The sequence below is a fragment of the Diachasmimorpha longicaudata genome, chromosome 20 (genome assembly GCF_034640455.1).
Source record: "Diachasmimorpha longicaudata isolate KC_UGA_2023 chromosome 20, iyDiaLong2, whole genome shotgun sequence".
NCBI classification, from domain to species: Eukaryota; Metazoa; Arthropoda; class Insecta; order Hymenoptera; family Braconidae; genus Diachasmimorpha; species Diachasmimorpha longicaudata.
In genome coordinates, this window is record NC_087244.1 from 399,984 (window position 1) to 417,103 (window position 17,120).

The following is a 17,120-nucleotide window of genomic DNA, read 5'->3' on the forward strand; positions in this document are numbered from 1 at the left end:
TTTCGCGAGAAATTTTCATATAACGAGAAAAAAAATTAAAACCAATCGGGGAGTAGTTGTGTCGTGTATATTATACGCGACAGCATCGGCCGATGACGTCACACGGGCCTAAAACGTCAACTTGGCCGATACGCTCTCGCGTATCTTGATTTACAACAAGAAAGGTCTCTTGACAAAATCCTGTAAAAGAGCCTCTTATCGAGATAATTAATAATAAACAATCGAGGTCAAAATTCCGAGGGGATAGCTCGCGATTTTCGCACAATCCGGAGCAATAACCGCGTTATCTTGATTATCACGTAAACAAATGGATTTACGGCCTTTTGTCACACGACATTTTTTGCAGAGAATCAAATTTTCGACAATAAATGTTTCCTGGTGGAATCCCGTAAATCCATTTGTTTATGTAATAATTGGATTTGAAATTTACACAACAATCCGCGATTAATTATTAAACTAAGACATCTACGCGATTTTTCGATAAGATAATTAATGTTGTGACCTTTTCCCTAATTTATTATTATTTAAATTAGAGGGCGGGTCAATTATTAAATAAAACGGGGCAGAGGCTGTTATCTTAAATACATTTATTTGAAATATTAATTAATTGAATTACAATGTTGGGAGTCAAAGTATAATTAATGAAAAATATAATATTAATGACGCGATCATACAATAGTTTGTTCAATAGTACAATATTTATAAAAATGCCTGTTTCTTGGAATATCTCAGGGGTGGGGGGCAGGCAGGTCGCTTGTCGGACCACTTTTGAATTTATATAATGAAAAAGGGGGTGGCTCTACTTTGAAACAAAAAGGGGAAGAATTGAGGGATCCAATATAAATTAAACAATAATAATAATACGAATAATACAATTAGAATATTAATAATCCCTAGAAAAGAAATAATAAGGATTTACACCGTTGGAGGGGTTCCGCGAATTGTAATTGGGGAGAATGATGCCGCTGGGTGATGAGGGGAAAAGAAAGGGTACTCACTCGGCAGATGATTTTCCGAGTTCCTGGGGGTTTTGTCCTCCTTCTCTGGGTCCTCTGGGTCTCAAGCCTCTTCCTGAGGGACAACAGGTTGATCCTGGTGTAGGGTGAGCCTTTCTTCCAGCTCGGACGTCCTGGGTCACTTCACCAATGTTCCGCGATTTATTATATTAAGAATAATGGGGCGCACTGTATGATTAACGGCTGAACGACGAGTGACGAGTTATTGTCCACTTGAGGAACTCCCCGAAGTATTCGGGGGTCCTCGGCCCAATTTCGTCCGTTTCCGGGGTGAGTTCTTCGCCTTCCCCTGATCCACCGATGGATGCTTGTGGGCATCTTCGGGGGCTGAGGGGCGGCGGGGTGGCGCACTACGCAACGTGCGTGTGCGCCCATTGTCCTGTAGCGCGTGGTGAACAGGGGACTGCGGCGGAGGGGGACACGCTACGTCATCATCCTCTTACGTTGGTGGCTGAGCGCGGTGAGAAGGGGACCGCGGGAAGGAGGGGGACGGCCTACGTCATCCCATCCTTCAGTGGTGCTTCTTGCTGGTGTTTCTCGCGCTGTCCGAGCGCGGCGAGTAGGGGATTGGGGGAAGGGGTAGGAACTAAGGAAAGGGGCTCTCCAACGGTGTGTATTGCGTGTATGAATCTAGTAAGAAATAGGGGGCGTGCGGAGGGCAAAAATCAACATAACCTCTAGGGTTATGTTGCCTCGTCACAGCTGTCCCGGGGGTAGAGAATACATGGGGTTTCCACAACCCCATGTTGAACGATATCAAACCTTATTTTTCCAACGTCGACTCCAGGAACGGCGAGCTAGAAGAGAGGCTAGTAGGTGATTAGGACATTTAAGAACAATTGATTCTTCGGAACTTAAAATATACCCCTGCTTCTCCCTCAACCCAGCAGGGTTTCTCCGCGGGTGACTTTCCCGCTTAACATAATAATTATCCTAACCTAACAAATATAATAAGGGGAGCGTCAACTAAAAATCATAATTGGCAATTTATGAACTTTACAAAATATTTATTATGAAAGAAAAGAAAGAATACATGTTATACTAACTGTACATTTGAAGAAATAAGCAATGAAAACAAAAATAAACAAGAACGTTTGGGGGTCGTCCACCGGATCTTCTTTTTACGGGAGGAGCCTGCAGTCGGGGCAGGAGCGAACATCCTCCCCCCACCGGCCACAGAAGTAACAACGGCGGGCACCGATGGGGCAGATACTTGCCTGGTGGGCGCCGTTGCACTTCCAGCAACCGGTGAAAAGGAGGGGGGAGTGTTTGGGGATGGGGGCTAATTGGGGGAATCCAGGGGCTCGCCTCACGTAATGGGAACGCTTGGGAGAGGGTTTGTGGGAGCGATTGATAGAGGGTTTGGGTGATGAAGGGACAGAGCTGGGAGGGAGGTTTGCGGGTCGAGGGATGTGAAGGGACATCAGAGCAGGGATGGGTTTTGGGGGTTGATTTTGGGGGGTGTGTGAGGAAGTGGAGGGGGTGTGGAGGCTCATGAGGGAGATTCGAGGGGTGGGTGGACGTCTGAGGGGTGAAAGTTGTAGGGGGAAATCAGGGATTTCGGGATCGGAGCCGGTTGGCGATGGGCTCAAGGTCTCCGGGGTTGGTGAGGGGGAGAGTGGGGATTTTTCGGGGGCGACCTCGTCTTCTGACGAGGTGGGTTGGAAATGGGGATATTCTATGGGGGAGAGTGAGCGAGGGGTGGGGATGTCCAGGGAGGGAACTGGTGAGGGGGGAAGGGAGAGCTCCTCCGAGTCTTCCCTGGTCGACGTCTCCGGGGTCTGGTAAGTGGACGTCTCCGACGTCCTCGTCCTGGGGGGGCTCCTGACCGGTGGGTGTCCGTATTGGCGGTACTGGTCCGTCTCCATCCGGGCTTGACGGAGCATCTCCTCCATCTCCCACCATTCCTGGGTGTGTGGTGGCGTTTTGGGGGTTACCTCCCCCACTGGGGCACGATATGGCCCTCTCCCGAAGAGGGGAGTCCTTTTCATCCTTAGCATTTTCGGTGATACCTAAAGGGGAGTGGGAGACAAAGGGTCTGAGGTCAGATATGTGAATTTTGGGGATTCGATTACCATGGGGGTCTTCCAAGTCATACATTATAGGGGAAATTACGTTTAAGACGAGGTAGGGGCCATCGTATTTAGGGGCTAACTTTGCGGTGAAATGGGTAGCGGCATGGGAGAGGGGGCGATGTTTTCGTAGAACCAGGTCTCCGACCGCGAACGCGAGATCTTTCCGTCCGAGGTTATACCGTTCGGCTTGCTTCGCGAAAGCTTCACCCGTATATTTTCGTGCGAGGTCATAAAAATAAGTCATACGCTCAACGCGCGACTGCCACGGTCCCGGGGGTGACGAGGTTAAGGGTTCAGGTGATTTGGGGGTTGATTCGGCAATAGGACTGGGGGGAGCAGGGATACGACCCATATTCAGGAATGCTGGGGAAGGCCAAGGGAGGAGTGGACTGAGGTGTTGAGGGCGAAGGCAAATTCGGGTAGGAATTGGTCCCAATTCCTATGATCTTCTCCCGTATAAATGCCAAGCATGGGTTTCAGGGATCGATTAACTCGTTCGACAGGGTTGGACTGGGGATGGTAGGGAGGGGTGGTTATGTGGGTAATTCCTAATTGGGCTAAGGGTTGGGCCAAGTCTTTTCCTACAAATTCCGTACCATTATCGCTGAGGAAAAACTGCGGTTTTCCCCAGCGCAGGATCACTGTTTCATACAGGATCTTCCAAATATTTTTTGCAGTGGCCTTTCGAAGGGGTTTTAATTCTACATACCGGGTGAAAACGTCCTCAAGGACAAGTATGTACCGGTTTTGGCTACGACTGGGGGGAAAGGGGCCCATAATATCACCTGCGACGGTGGACCAGGGTTCGGTGGTCGTCCGCTCGCGCATTAATCCACGGGGTCCGGTTTGGATCGATTTATATCGCTGACAGGAGGGGCAAGCTCGGACATACTTAGCGACATCGCGATAAATACCCGGCCAATAAAAATAAGTCGAAACCCTTTGGTACGTTTTATCGATACCTCCATGGGCAGCATAGGGACTGTCATGGGCATCCTGAATAGTGGCAAGTCTGAGTCCCGGGGGAAGAACGGTCTTCCATCGGTTCAGATCAGGGACTGTCGGATCAATCTGGGGACAGGGGCGTAAATAGTATAGAACGTCGTCGTCTACTGTCCAGTCAGGGTATTTATGGGGATTTTCTTTGACGTCTGTCTTTTTCTTCTGGTACCATCTGTCAGGGGAGGATTGCATTAAGTCAAGGGCGGCTAGGGTATGGGGACAAATACGGGAAAGGGCATCGGGGACGACATGAAGGGATCCTTTACGGTGGACTAGGTCAAAGTCATGGGACTGGAGTTCGAGGGCTCAACGGGCTACTCGGCCGGTGGCGTTCTTGAAATTCACTAGCCATTTCAGGCTAGCATGATCAGTGATGACTCTAAATTTACTTCCTTCGAGATAAGGGCGGAATTTCCTAATAGCCCACAGGACTGCGAGGCATTCTCTTTCGGTCACAGTATAGTTACGCTCAGCCGGGGTAAGAACTCGGCTGGCGAAATAAATGGGTCGGTCAGAGCCAAGGGAGGCTTTATTATTTAAATGGTCGGAGCCAAATTCGGACTCTTGCGTAAGGACGGCTCCGATGGCAACGTCACTGGCGTCAGTCTGGATGGTAAAGGGCTTGTCGAAGTCAGGTCGGGCGAGGACGGGGGTGGTGATGAGGGATTGTTTAAGGGCGTCGAAGGCAGTCTGTTGATCGTCGGTCCAGGTCCAGGGTTGGTCTTTATGTAAGAGGAGGAGGAGGGGGATTTTGTCGTTGGATAATTGGGGCAGGAATCGGGAATACCACCCTACCATACCGAGAAATCGTTGTAATTCCTTAATATTTCGGGGTGGGGGGTAATTAGTGATAGGGGCAGTCTTTTCAGGGTCAGCAGCTAATCCGTCAGAGGTGAGGATATATCCAAGGAATTCAAGTCGGTCACATAGGAAGGAGCATTTGTCGGGATTTACTGTCAGGTTATTGTCCTGCAGTCTTTTGAGGAGTTGGGAAACGAACCATTCGTGTTCCTCTAAAGTTCGGGTAAAAATCAGGAAGTCGTCCGCATATTTACGGACATTGGTGGACCATTGGGCGGGGATTATCATGTCAGTGAGGAGCTGGAACATGGCAGGGCCATTTTTCAGCCCAAAGGGCATTCGCTTATATTGAAATAAGCCGGGGGGTAGTCCAGGGATCGCGAAGGCAGTTTTCTCCTTACTTTCGTCGTCCAGGGGGATATGATGAAAGGCTTGGCTAACATCGATTTTGGACACATAGACCGTTCCATGAGCACAGTCAAGTAAATCTTCAAGACTCTGCATGGGGACGGCTAGGTGTTTCGTAACAGCGTTAAGGGGGCGGTAATCGATGCATAATCGATAACTGTCATCGGGTTTTCTGACTAATACGGGCCAACTACACCAATCGCTTTGGGACGGTTCTACTATTCCTTGTTCTAATAATTTTTTAGTTTTTTCTTGGGCAACTTTAAGAATTTGGGGGGCGTATCGTCTTGTGGGGCTGCGTATAGGGGGATGTCCTTGGGTGTCAATATGCATCGTCAATAGGGGACAAACGTTAGCGACTTCTGCGGCAGGTTTGATCCAGCTTTTAAATTTCTCTCTCAGAGAAGCTGATTGATCTTCTGGGATAATGGCTAGGGAAGTGAGTGTGCAGGGAGGGGGTTTGTCGAGGTTGATAGGTTTAGGAGAAGGTCCGTCTGAAGGGTACCAAATAGTGAGGGGTTGAGCGGTTAGGGTAATAAAGGGACGGGCAGGGTCATCCCGATAATACTTTCGACACTCGAGGTTAAGCCCTAATTGTTGAAGGGCGTCCATCCCGAGAACGCAATCAAAAGCTAAGGCATTAGTAAGCCGAAAAGGGATAATACTAAAATGGGACTCGGAGATCAGTCGCATTGCGACACATCCTTCAAGGGGCCTTGATTCCCCGCTTCCTAACATAACGTCTTCACCGACGTCAACCGCGTAATTCCGCAAATGGGGTCCTATTTCGGTGCTGATGAAAGATCGATTAGCCCCGGAATCAATCAAGGTCCGTAGCTTCATCCTACCAAGGTTAAGCTGGGCAAAATATCTATTCTCGGAGGGGTCATCATAGACGAGGGTTAAAAAATCTTCATAGGTAATAAAGTCGGGATTATTTCGGTCATTGGCTGTCAGGGTCAGTAGGGTCGGGATCTCTTCGGGGGGAGGGTTGCTGGGAATCGGGGTTTTTTGGCGTCGGCGGGGTGTGGGGATGCAGGAAGTTTGTGGTATGGGGGTCGAAGGTAAAGGGGCAGAGGTAGAGGGAACGGGAGAAGGGGGAAGGGTTGCTTGGGTAGGGAGTTTAGGGATGGGATTTATAGGGGTGCTGACTGGGTCTGGAGAGGTAGCTAGGGGAGCAGGGGATTTAGTGGGATTTTCAGGGGTAGGATTTACGGGGTTAATTACAGGGCGTGAGGGGGTGGTGACTGGGATAGGGGGATCGGCAAAATTTTCAGGGGGTGGAAGGGGAAGGTCAGGGTCAGGTATTGTTGGGGGATGATCAGGAATGTGGGATTCAGGGTTTGGAGGAGGGTTTTTTGTCACGTCAGTCGTCAGTTGGAAACGTACGCGTTTTTGTGGGTACGGGCGTCTTGGTCGTGGGGGGGAGGTATTATTGGTCCCCCCCGATCTTAGTTTCCCTGAGGGGGATATGGTTGTTGGGAGTAATTGGGTTAGGAAGGGGGGGTTCGTTGGGGTTGGTTTTGTGTGGGTTGTTGGGGATAATATTGGGGAGGAGGATTTCGTCTTATTGGGGTAGGATAAATAGGACATTCACGGGCGAAATGTCCAGGCTGATGACAGCGGAAGCAGGTGAATTTCTCCAGCGATCCACTGTTGGAAGGGCTGGTGGTAGGAGGGGGTGGTATTACCAGACTCATTAAAGGGGGAGGGTAATGGTATTGGGTATCAGGAGTGGAGAAGGTGGGGGGAGTTCGTGAACGTCTTTGGGGAACAGGACTGTGCGGGGGACTTGTTGGGATTCCATGTGTGGGCGGAGGACGGGGAAAGGGGACAGTATGATCAGGAGGGGGGGCGTAAGGATTGGTGGCGAACTGTGCTGGGGGGACGTCGGGGGCTCTCGAGGGTTGTGCACCCAGAGCCGAATAATGGGTCGTGTTTCGTCTCTGTCCTTTGGGGGTGGGAATGTTGAAGGCGTAGGCCGAAGCATAACTATCTTCAGCTGAGGGGGGAGGCTGATAACGGGACGCATTAATGGCGGTGTATTCCACCTCATGGGCGCTCTCCAAGAGCTGGGCGTAGGTGGTAAAAGATTTTCTTTTAATTTCCTTAGCGAACGAGGGGTGCATTTGGGAATGCACAATATTTAATTGTCTGGCTAAGGGGGGAGGGGGGTGGAGATTCGCGAAAAGACCACGCATACAGATAATGTAATCCCGAATGGATTCTTTGGGGGCCTGGGTACGTCGGCGAATATCTTGCCAAATACTTTCTTCCCTTCCGAAGGGACAGAAAGTGGCAGTAAAGGACGATACAAAATCGTCGAAAGTAATCAAATAGGGGTGTTCAGTGCGATACCACGTCCTTGCATTTCCCCGAAATGCAAAGGCGAGGGCGCGAAGGGTCTCCTCTTCGGTGAGGTTGTATGCCGCGCAACTGTCACCGATTTGGTCCAAAAATAGATAGGGATCCTCACTTTTCGCTCCCGAGAAAGTGATCCCGTCTCTTTTAAAAATTGAACTAATTTTTAGTTCGCGGGACGTAGGGTCCGACGATCCCTGATCGCGGAAAGTGGTATGATGGGGGGTGTGGGGAAAGGATGGTTGGGGCTGTTCAGAGGGATCATAATCATTGAGGGCGAGAGGGGGAATTTGGGAGGCAAAATTCAGGGTACGGGAAGGTCTGTGGATAGGGTGACGGGGTCTGTTGGTGGGGGGAAAGGGATATCGGGGGTTGGTGCGAGGAGGGAATACTGGCTCATCCACATTGTACGTAGAGTGAGCAGTAGGAGGGGGTGGATAGGTAGCAGGAGGGGCAGTGGGATGGGACTCAGTGGGGTAATTGGTAGAGGGGAAAGGGGGGAAAAGGGTAGTGGGCCGGGGACGGGGAGTGGATTGAATGGGGTATGTCTGGGAATAGGGTAGAGATACCTGAGGATCGGTGTGGGTAGAGAGGGGTTGGGGGGTGGTAAGGGGAATTGAGTTGTAAGAGGAGGTGGTAATAGGGGGGGCGTAAGGGGAAGTGGTAACAGGGAGGTTAAAGGTGACTCGATTAGGGGAACGGTGATCAGTCTGGGGGGAGTGGTGGGTAGGGGAACATTGGGTCTGCCCGAGGGGGATGGGATCCTGATAAATTCCCATACTTTGTCCCGTTCTAAGATATTCGCGAGTCCGATCGCGAATGGAATCATCGACTTCGGGGATGAGTTGAAACCCGATAGTAGTGAGAGGAACCGTCATGGAATCGTTGGACGTATCCCAATAAGCGGCGTGAGGCCCGAATTTTCGCCTGATTTCGGCCCGAACAAATCGATCCTTAAGGGTCGCGTATGACCCGACTGTTGAAAGACCCAGCGAGTCCAACAAAATCATGTGATCGCGTGGGTGGAGACCGTCATATCGATTTTCCAATTCATATTTAAATTGGGATATTTCCGAGGGACCTGGTTCCGGGGGTGGGAGAGGGGGAGGTAGTGAGGGGACCATCCGAGGGTAAGTGTCCATGGACGTCGCCGTAGTGACGTATGTACTTGCGCCGGCAGTAATACCGTGAGGACAAGTACAGGGGGCGGAGGGGGTGTGAACGTGAGTGACCGCGGTGGTAGTCACGGAAGTGACAGGAGGGGAGGTAGTAGTAGCAACTACCTCCGAATACAAAGGCATTCCGGGAATAGGGGGATCTGTGGGGTCCATGGTGGGGGAAATACAAAAGAATTCAATGAAAGGAGAAAAAGTTGAAAAAATTCAAAATTATTGAAAATCGGCCGAAACTGAAATAATTTATTAATAATTAATCAAAATCCTTGAAAAGAAACAAGAAAAAAAGAACTGAACAAAAAAGGCCGGTAACCAGGGAATCTGCTTTTTATTGTTTAAAAATAATTTAATTTTATGTAGGTGTGACGTATTGGCCTCCGCCAATGCGTCGTTTTTGAAAATCGATGCCCAGACATGGGTCAGCAGTCCCACGATGTCTTGGAGACGCTGTGGTCAGCTGCCCCAGTGTTTGGAGGATCGGTTTGCTCCCTGCAACGCCATTTGGACAAGGGACTGAACAATCCAACGGATGTTTAGACCATTGTCAGCACCCAAATGACGCCACAGCAGGGATTAAATAAAGCAGTTTCAGGGCTTTTGGCACGTCCAGTATACTGTGTGACTGTATGAGTCTTGCGTCAATGATGACACAAGACAATATTGGTGCAAAAAGCCGTGGAACTGCTTAGATCAGCGGACTTGGAGGAGATTTAGAGACTCGCAGAGAGACAGATACCTTCCAGGAGCAGACCAGACGGGGTCTTCCACTGCTCGTAACCGCGCTCCAAGTCCAACTCATAACCACCTAATAACGCGATACCGACCCACTCGCGCAAGGAGTGTATACCATTAAGATCAAATATATATATATATACATTTAATACATTCCGCGAGTGAGATTATTAAGTGTTGTTCCCAACCCGTCACCAAGACACCCCTCCTAGAAGAGTGAACCCGAAGGGCTCACCGAGATCTAGCCGGACGGGGCACGACGGCCCAGCAGAAGGGGACAAGACACAGGAGTGTCCCATCACCATCAGTCCCCAGAGGGGATATATATATACACCAGCTACTAGTAACCGCTAGTAGCATCCAGAAATATATATATAACCCCTTTGTGAGTACACTGGGAATAATAGGAATCAGTTTGGCTATCCAAAGCACCAAAAGAGGGGGTAGCCAAACCTCAAAACGTCACATTGGCGCCCAACTAGTTTTTGGCACTCATCAGGAGATAGTGCAGAAGAATTATGTGACACTAGAAGTGGGAACACACTGAATTACGCGTACGGAGCCGACGGTCGACGAAGGAAGGAGATTAATAAATAAAAACACAGAACCCCAACCAACACCAGAGAAAATTAAACCGACAACGCAGACCGATAGCCGAGACGGGAAGTATAGCAGTGACAACGCTTGACACCAACACCAGGAACCACCCAACGCCAAGCCAGGAGCAGCAGGAGAAATTTGGGACAGGACAACTCGCCAACAGCGGTACCGGAGACAACTCAGCGCCAAACCTGAAAAATAAAATCATCATTAGCAGAGACAACAAACGAGATCCGGGACAACAGGATGAATATCGGACTACTGAAAATCGTCATGGGACTCGCGTAAGTACTGAACAAGCTTAAAAATTCCTCCTATTCGCACACCGCGATCTTTGGCCAGTCGGACCCAACGACGCGACCGACGGAACCGAGACTCGCGACCATATTTAACACACACAGAATTAAATACAATAGACATGGACGGCGCGTCAAACGAAACCACCACGGGAGGACCGACGGAACCGGTCAACCGCGAGACGACAACAAGTAACCCGACGGCAATATCATGCGTAGCAAACACGACAACCACATTCACAACCTTACAGTCGAGAATAACAGCAAGTACGGTCGCACCAACATCAGTCGGTATTCCCCAACCTTTCGCGTTCAGTTCCCCAATACCAGGGAACATTAGACCAGAAATGGGACAGATGGGTCCGCCCTACAGAAATAATCGATCGGATTTGGGATTAGGACCATTTAGCCCTATGCTAGGAATGAATTACGCGATGGGGAGACAAGAGTTGGGACAACAATTTCACAGGGGCAATGGAATCGGTAGATCGGAAAGGGTACCCGGAAGCCCTATGTCGGAATTGAGTGCGAGATTTGGAAGGGCCAATTTCGGTCTCGGAGGACCGAATACGGTCCCTCAAAATACCTTCGAAGACGGGAATGTAGGACAGGGAGCTTTCTCAGGTCACGCACCACAAGCTCACGGATTGGGCTTGGGATACAATCCATGGGCAGATCACGGCTACGGAGAAGATCAACGAGTGAGGAATGCAATAAGACCATTGCCGAAATATGAGGTAGGGGATGATGTAGAGAGATTCATCACCAGCCTGAATATGTCACGAAGACTTTTGAGGCCGGGAGATGAGCTAAATTTTCTGCACCAGTGCCTGCCAAAATTCGGTCCGAAAGCAAGATTGGCGGTAGAAAGCGCGCTAACAAGCATAAACTCGCTCGATGACCTTGTCACAAAGCTTCGCTTATCATTCGGAACTAGGGAAAACCTACGTCAAATTCTGGGGAAAATGTCGCGTCTGTATCAACAATACGGAGAATCGGTCACAGATTACGAAGCGCGATTCAGGGCTCTGCAATTAAAAGCACAAAGTCGACTTGACACGGATCCGACGGCAGATTACGGGATCACGATCCACGGTATTAAATTAAATATGAGGGAAGCCTTTCTCGCCGGACTCAGAAGAGACATCAAGAGTATGATGTTTCCCCTGACTCCAGCATCTTTTGACGAGGCCGTCGGACTCGCGGTCACGATCGAGTCGAAAATAAAAGAAACCGAGGATTTCGAACAGCTACGGAGGCTGCATGCAAAACCAAAACACTCTCAAGGGCAAGGAAAGATTAGAAGAATCGAATCAATCGATGATGACGCGATTGAGGCTGATTTGAGAGCGATGAACATCAGGTTCACAAACTCCACAAAATCCGACGGACAGAAACGCGCAGTCCGAAACGAAAAGAACAAACCCGAGTACAGAGGGGGGAAACAGTCAGACAAACGGGTGACGAAACCTAACACCAACGATAACGTTTGCTACAGATGTGCCAAACCGGGGCACTATGCACGGGATTGTAGAACCCCCGCTCACCTAATAAAAAAACAACGTCCAACGAATAAAATCGCGACTGAAGAAAAAAGAGAAGACACAAAGAACGACCAAGAGGCGGTCGCTAGTACCAGCCAAAATTTAAACTAAAAACGAGTCCAGAAGAGCTGCGCGATCTAGGACTCGAAGACATGGGCGAGTCAAAAGCGCAGAAAAAAACAATATATAAAACGGCCCATGTAAATTTCCGCGTAATGGACATACCTCCCACCCAAGTACATCTAAAGGTAGATCGAATGAAGGGAAGGGAGGGGAAATTCTTTGTAGACACGGGAGCTGATGTCAATCTAGTACGATCAGACAAACTCAGTCCGGAATTAAGGATAAATCGTGAAGAAATAATAATTATCAAAGGGGTTACACCGGGGAAATCGAGAACGATAGGGTACGTAACTCTGAACGTAGAAGGAATCGAAGACAAATTCCATGTCGTCGATTCGAGTTTTCCCCTTTCAGAAGATGGAATGCTGGGCAGGCCATTTCTGAAAAGCAGGGCAGTCAAAATTGACTACGGGGAAGACACCCTTACAATAGGGGAGGGGATACACACATTTTTAAATACGGAATCAATTTCCCTTCCGCCTAGGACAATTAAATTAGTCTACGTCAGAGTAGGTAAATTCGACGCAGAAGTCGGTTACCTCCCGCGAAGGGACATCAAATCAGGGGTGTACTCCGGGGATGCGATAGTGAAACCTAGGGAAGGTGTAGCTTTTTCATACGCGTACAATACCCGGGAAACCGAAGAACGATTTAAAATTCCATTTGTCGACTTAGAAGAAATAGAGTCAATTGCAACGGAAGCGGAAATTAAAGCATTCAGCGAATCAGAGAGTTCGGAACCAACAAAATAATGGAAATGCTCCGGCTGGAGGGTCTGGATGAGGAAGAGCAGGAAGAGGCAGAAAATTTAATAAGATATAATCCTTGGGTATATAAACTTGATCACGAAAAACTAAAAGAAGCCAAAATACCGGGATATCAATTTAAACTAAAGGACGACGAACCCGTCGTAGTCCGACAATTCCGCCTGCCCTTCCACATCAGAGACAAATCTAAAGAAGAAATAGATACCATGCTGAAAGCCGGTATCATCGAACCCTCTGACTCACCGTATAACTCGCCAGCGTGGATGGTTGCGAAAAAACCAGGCCCCGACGGAGAGAAACGGTGGCGTATGGTAGTCGATTTTCGTCGACTAAACGAAAAAATGGTCGCGGACGCATACCCACTACCCAATATCACGGATATACTCGACCAATTAGGGGGCATGAGATACTTCTCAACATTCGATTTGGTATCCGGATTCCACCAAATCCCTCTAGCCCCGGAGAGTCGCCCCAAAACAGCCTTCTCAACCACGGGAGGACACTATCATTATACCCGAATACCAATGGGCATTGCGAACGGTCCACCAGCCTTCCAGAGGTCAATGGACGTAGTATTATCCGGACTACAGGGGGCAGGGTTATTTGTCTACATGGATGATATAGTCGTCTATGGAAAAACTTTAGAAGATCATAGAGAAAAATATAAATCGTTCGTGGACAGACTCCATGATGCACAAATGAGCCTGCAGCCCTCTAAATGTGAATTTTTAAGGGAAGAGGTAGCCTTTTTGGGGCATTGCGTCAGCCACGAGGGAATAAAACCTAACCCCAAAACAATAGAACCCATCCTAAAATATCGAAAACCTAAGGATAGGAAGGGAATTAGACAATTTATCGGATTGGCGGGGTACTATCGGAAATTCATGGAGAATTTTGCGACAAAAGCACGCCCCCTAACGGAACTCTTAAAAGAAGAGGTCCCCTTTGAATGGGGAGAAAAACAAGAAAATGCATTCACAGGAATAGCCCGAGAAATAACGTCATACCCCATACTACGACACCCAGATTTTTCTCGACCGTTCATCGTCACGACCGACGCATCAGATTATGCGGTCGGGGCAATCCTCAGCCAAGGCAAGATAGGCGAAGATCTGCCTATAAGCTATGCCTCGCGAGTAATGACAAAACCAGAAAAAAACTATACAACTACAAAAAAGGACCTCCTAGCGATAATATTCGCGATTAGGCAATTCCGACCATATTTATACGGAAGAAAATTCACCCTGATAACCGATCACCAACCACTAGTGTGGCTGAGGTCAACAAAAGACCCAGGGGCCCAATTACGTCGTTGGGCAAATGAATTAGAAGAATACGATTATGAAATCAAATATAAACCGGGAAAGTTAAATTTAGACGCGGACGCGCTATCACGAAACCCGATACCTGAGGAGACAGAAGAAGTCACTCAGGAGAAAACCGTCGCAATCATAGCCGGAATGAACGCGCAAATTTGGAACGTAGAGGTCGGGGACGCGATGTGGTACACTATCAGACCAAGTGGCCAAAGAATAGGACCATGTGTGATCGAAGAAATATGGTCAGATAACAAAGTACTGGTCATGCGCGGCGATAGACCAGATATCGCTCGGGGGGAAAACATTGTGGCAGTGAATACCCCCCCGACAGACTGGAACACAAGCGAGACCGGGATTGAAGCGGTCTCAGCTTACGTCGACATAAAGGTCGGTGATATGGTATGGTACAAGAAATTCTCACCATATCACACGGTGGGACCACACGAAGTTATCGCACTCCTTTCGCCCGACGTAATTAAAGTCAGAACAGGGAATGTCGATACACACGTGTCAAAATGCCGAGTCGTCTCAGTAAACGAAGAACCAAATAAGGGTCCTAGAACGACTTCACACGGAAGCCAAGACGCCGGTCAACCAATAGAAACCCAAGAAAACCGCCCGACAAAAAGGAAGCGAGGACGCCCACGGAAAATTCCTGTTAAATGAGGGATACGAAAACGACCCTCGAAATTACCAGCAGTTAAAAGAAAAAGAGGACGACCGCGAAAAATCCCACTTGAAGAAATATCTACAGAAGAGGAAAATATTGCAAAACGCCCAAAAGGAAACACGCAACCTCCTCAGCCAAATGAAGAACCGGAAACAGAAAGAGAGAGCTCTAACCCCGGAAGCGAACCCGGAAGTGTATTCGACCCCACACAAGAGCCAATACCAACGTCAGATGAAGATATGGGTCGACAAAACTACCAAGAAGATAACGCAACAGCTGACGAGGGAAACGAGACGACACTCGACAACCGAAACGAGATCGACAATAGTCAAAACAGAGAACCACTGGATGACGCAAATTACGATGCATGGGAGCCGCCGACGGACGCTGATAACAGCGAGGGAGAAGACCCCCCTTTCGTCGACAACGAAGAGGCACCAGAGTATCAACTGTCTGAAGAAGAAGACAACGAGAATGTCCGACACTCTCGAATGCACGTGACGGAAGAAAAACAAAACTTCGCATTTTTTCTCCCAGCATCCGGAGAGCCGGATAACGCATGCCTTAGGGTATTAATCGAAAAGGAATGGATACAGGCGGAAGAACTGACGTCACAACGGTGTCAAACGGGAGAAGTAATTAAAATAAGGAAATCCGACAAATGGGGATTTGGCCTGGTCATTAAAGATGACTCAGAGGCAGAAGTCCTCGAGGATAACATTGAACGAACCCTAGAAATATTTCTCGAACTAATAACAGCCGAAAATATAGAAATAATAAGAATGGCACACGACTATGATTGCCTATCGGGACGATCACGAAGAACAATCAGAACGACCCTGAAGAAAAAATTACGCGGAACCAACATACAAGTAATATTATGCGCAAGATTACTCGAAGTACCGACTACGGAAGATCGCATTTCCATCGTTGAAGAAAAACATACATCAACGATAGGAGGACATAAAGGTATCACCAAAACCCTACACGGAGTGAAACTCCAATACTATTGGAAAAACATGTCCCAAACGGTCCGAGAATACGTAAACCTCTGCCAAACCTGCCAACGCAAGAAACTAACGAGGGAGAAGGCCCGCCACCCCATGATCATTACTGATACACCAATCGACGCGTTCGAGAAGGTGTCTATGGACATCTATGAGCCCTCCGGCAGGAGCCACAGGGGACATGCATACCTATTGACAATGCAGGATTGTCTAACGAAATACGCCTTAGCCGTGCCATTGAGAACGGAACGAGCGGAAGACGTAGCACGGGCTCTCGCACGCAGATTAATATGTACATTCGGCGCGCCACAGGCCCTCTTGTCGGACAGAGGCACAAATTTTACAAGTCAGATCACCGCGGAATTTTGTAAATTATTTAGAATTCGCCACTGTCTGACTACCGCGTACCACCCCCAATCAAACGGATCCCTCGAACGCAGTCACCATGTCCTAACCGAATTTCTAAAAACCCAAATCGGAGATAGCGGAGACTGGGATAAATGGATAGATATGGCGATGTTTGCGTATAATACGAGCGTACACGAAAGCACGGGATTCACCCCTCACGAGCTAGTTTTCGGAGTAAAACCACGCGTACCCTCAGCAAGATCGATCGAGGGAATCGGAGGCAAACCCTATCGCGTATTATTCCAAGAATTAACCGAAGGATTAAAAAGAGTACGCGAACAAACCCGGATAAACCTCATAAAATCAAAACAAAGATCAAAAAAATATTATGACCGAAAAGTGAGGGAAATACCGCTTCAAGTAGGAGAATATGTTTGGCTTTTAAAAGAGCCCAGAACGGGAAAAAGGGACGATGATTGGAAAGGACCATACCGTATTCTGGAAATTTTAGATCACAACAACGTGAATATCCAAATGGAAAGAAGATCAAAAATTGTACACCGCGACAAACTAAAGAAAGCGCGTCTCAGGGAAACCGAAAACCGCCCCGATAACCGAAATTAGAAAAAAAAACGAAACGACGAAATATTACCCGTTTTTCGAAAATTTCCGGTATATAAAAAAAAGGGGGATATAAAATAAAATAATAACTCACCAAAATTGAAGAACGGGCATCATCTAATTTGGCAGCAGTTGACTCCGGAAACCGAACTGGAGACGAGCTGGATGAAAAAAGAAAAAAACAACAATGAAATTTTCAGAAAATAAAAAAAACATATATTAAAAATATTTTTAGAAAAAAAAAATTAAAGAAAA

At 48.2% G+C, this 17,120-nt stretch overlaps 1 protein-coding gene across 1 annotated transcript; it reads right to left on the bottom strand.

Moving 5' to 3' along the window:
* Positions 1-1,978: 1,978 nt before the first annotated feature.
* On the bottom strand, positions 1,979-3,443 carry LOC135171579 (uncharacterized). Its single transcript, XM_064138208.1, has 3 exons — positions 3,132-3,443; positions 2,142-3,028; positions 1,979-1,982 (listed from the first exon to the last, which is right to left on the bottom strand). The coding sequence occupies exons 1-3, from the start codon at positions 3,441-3,443 to the stop codon at positions 1,979-1,981; spliced, it is 1,203 nt and encodes a 400-aa protein (XP_063994278.1).
* Between the last annotated feature and the right edge of the window lie 13,677 nt (positions 3,444-17,120).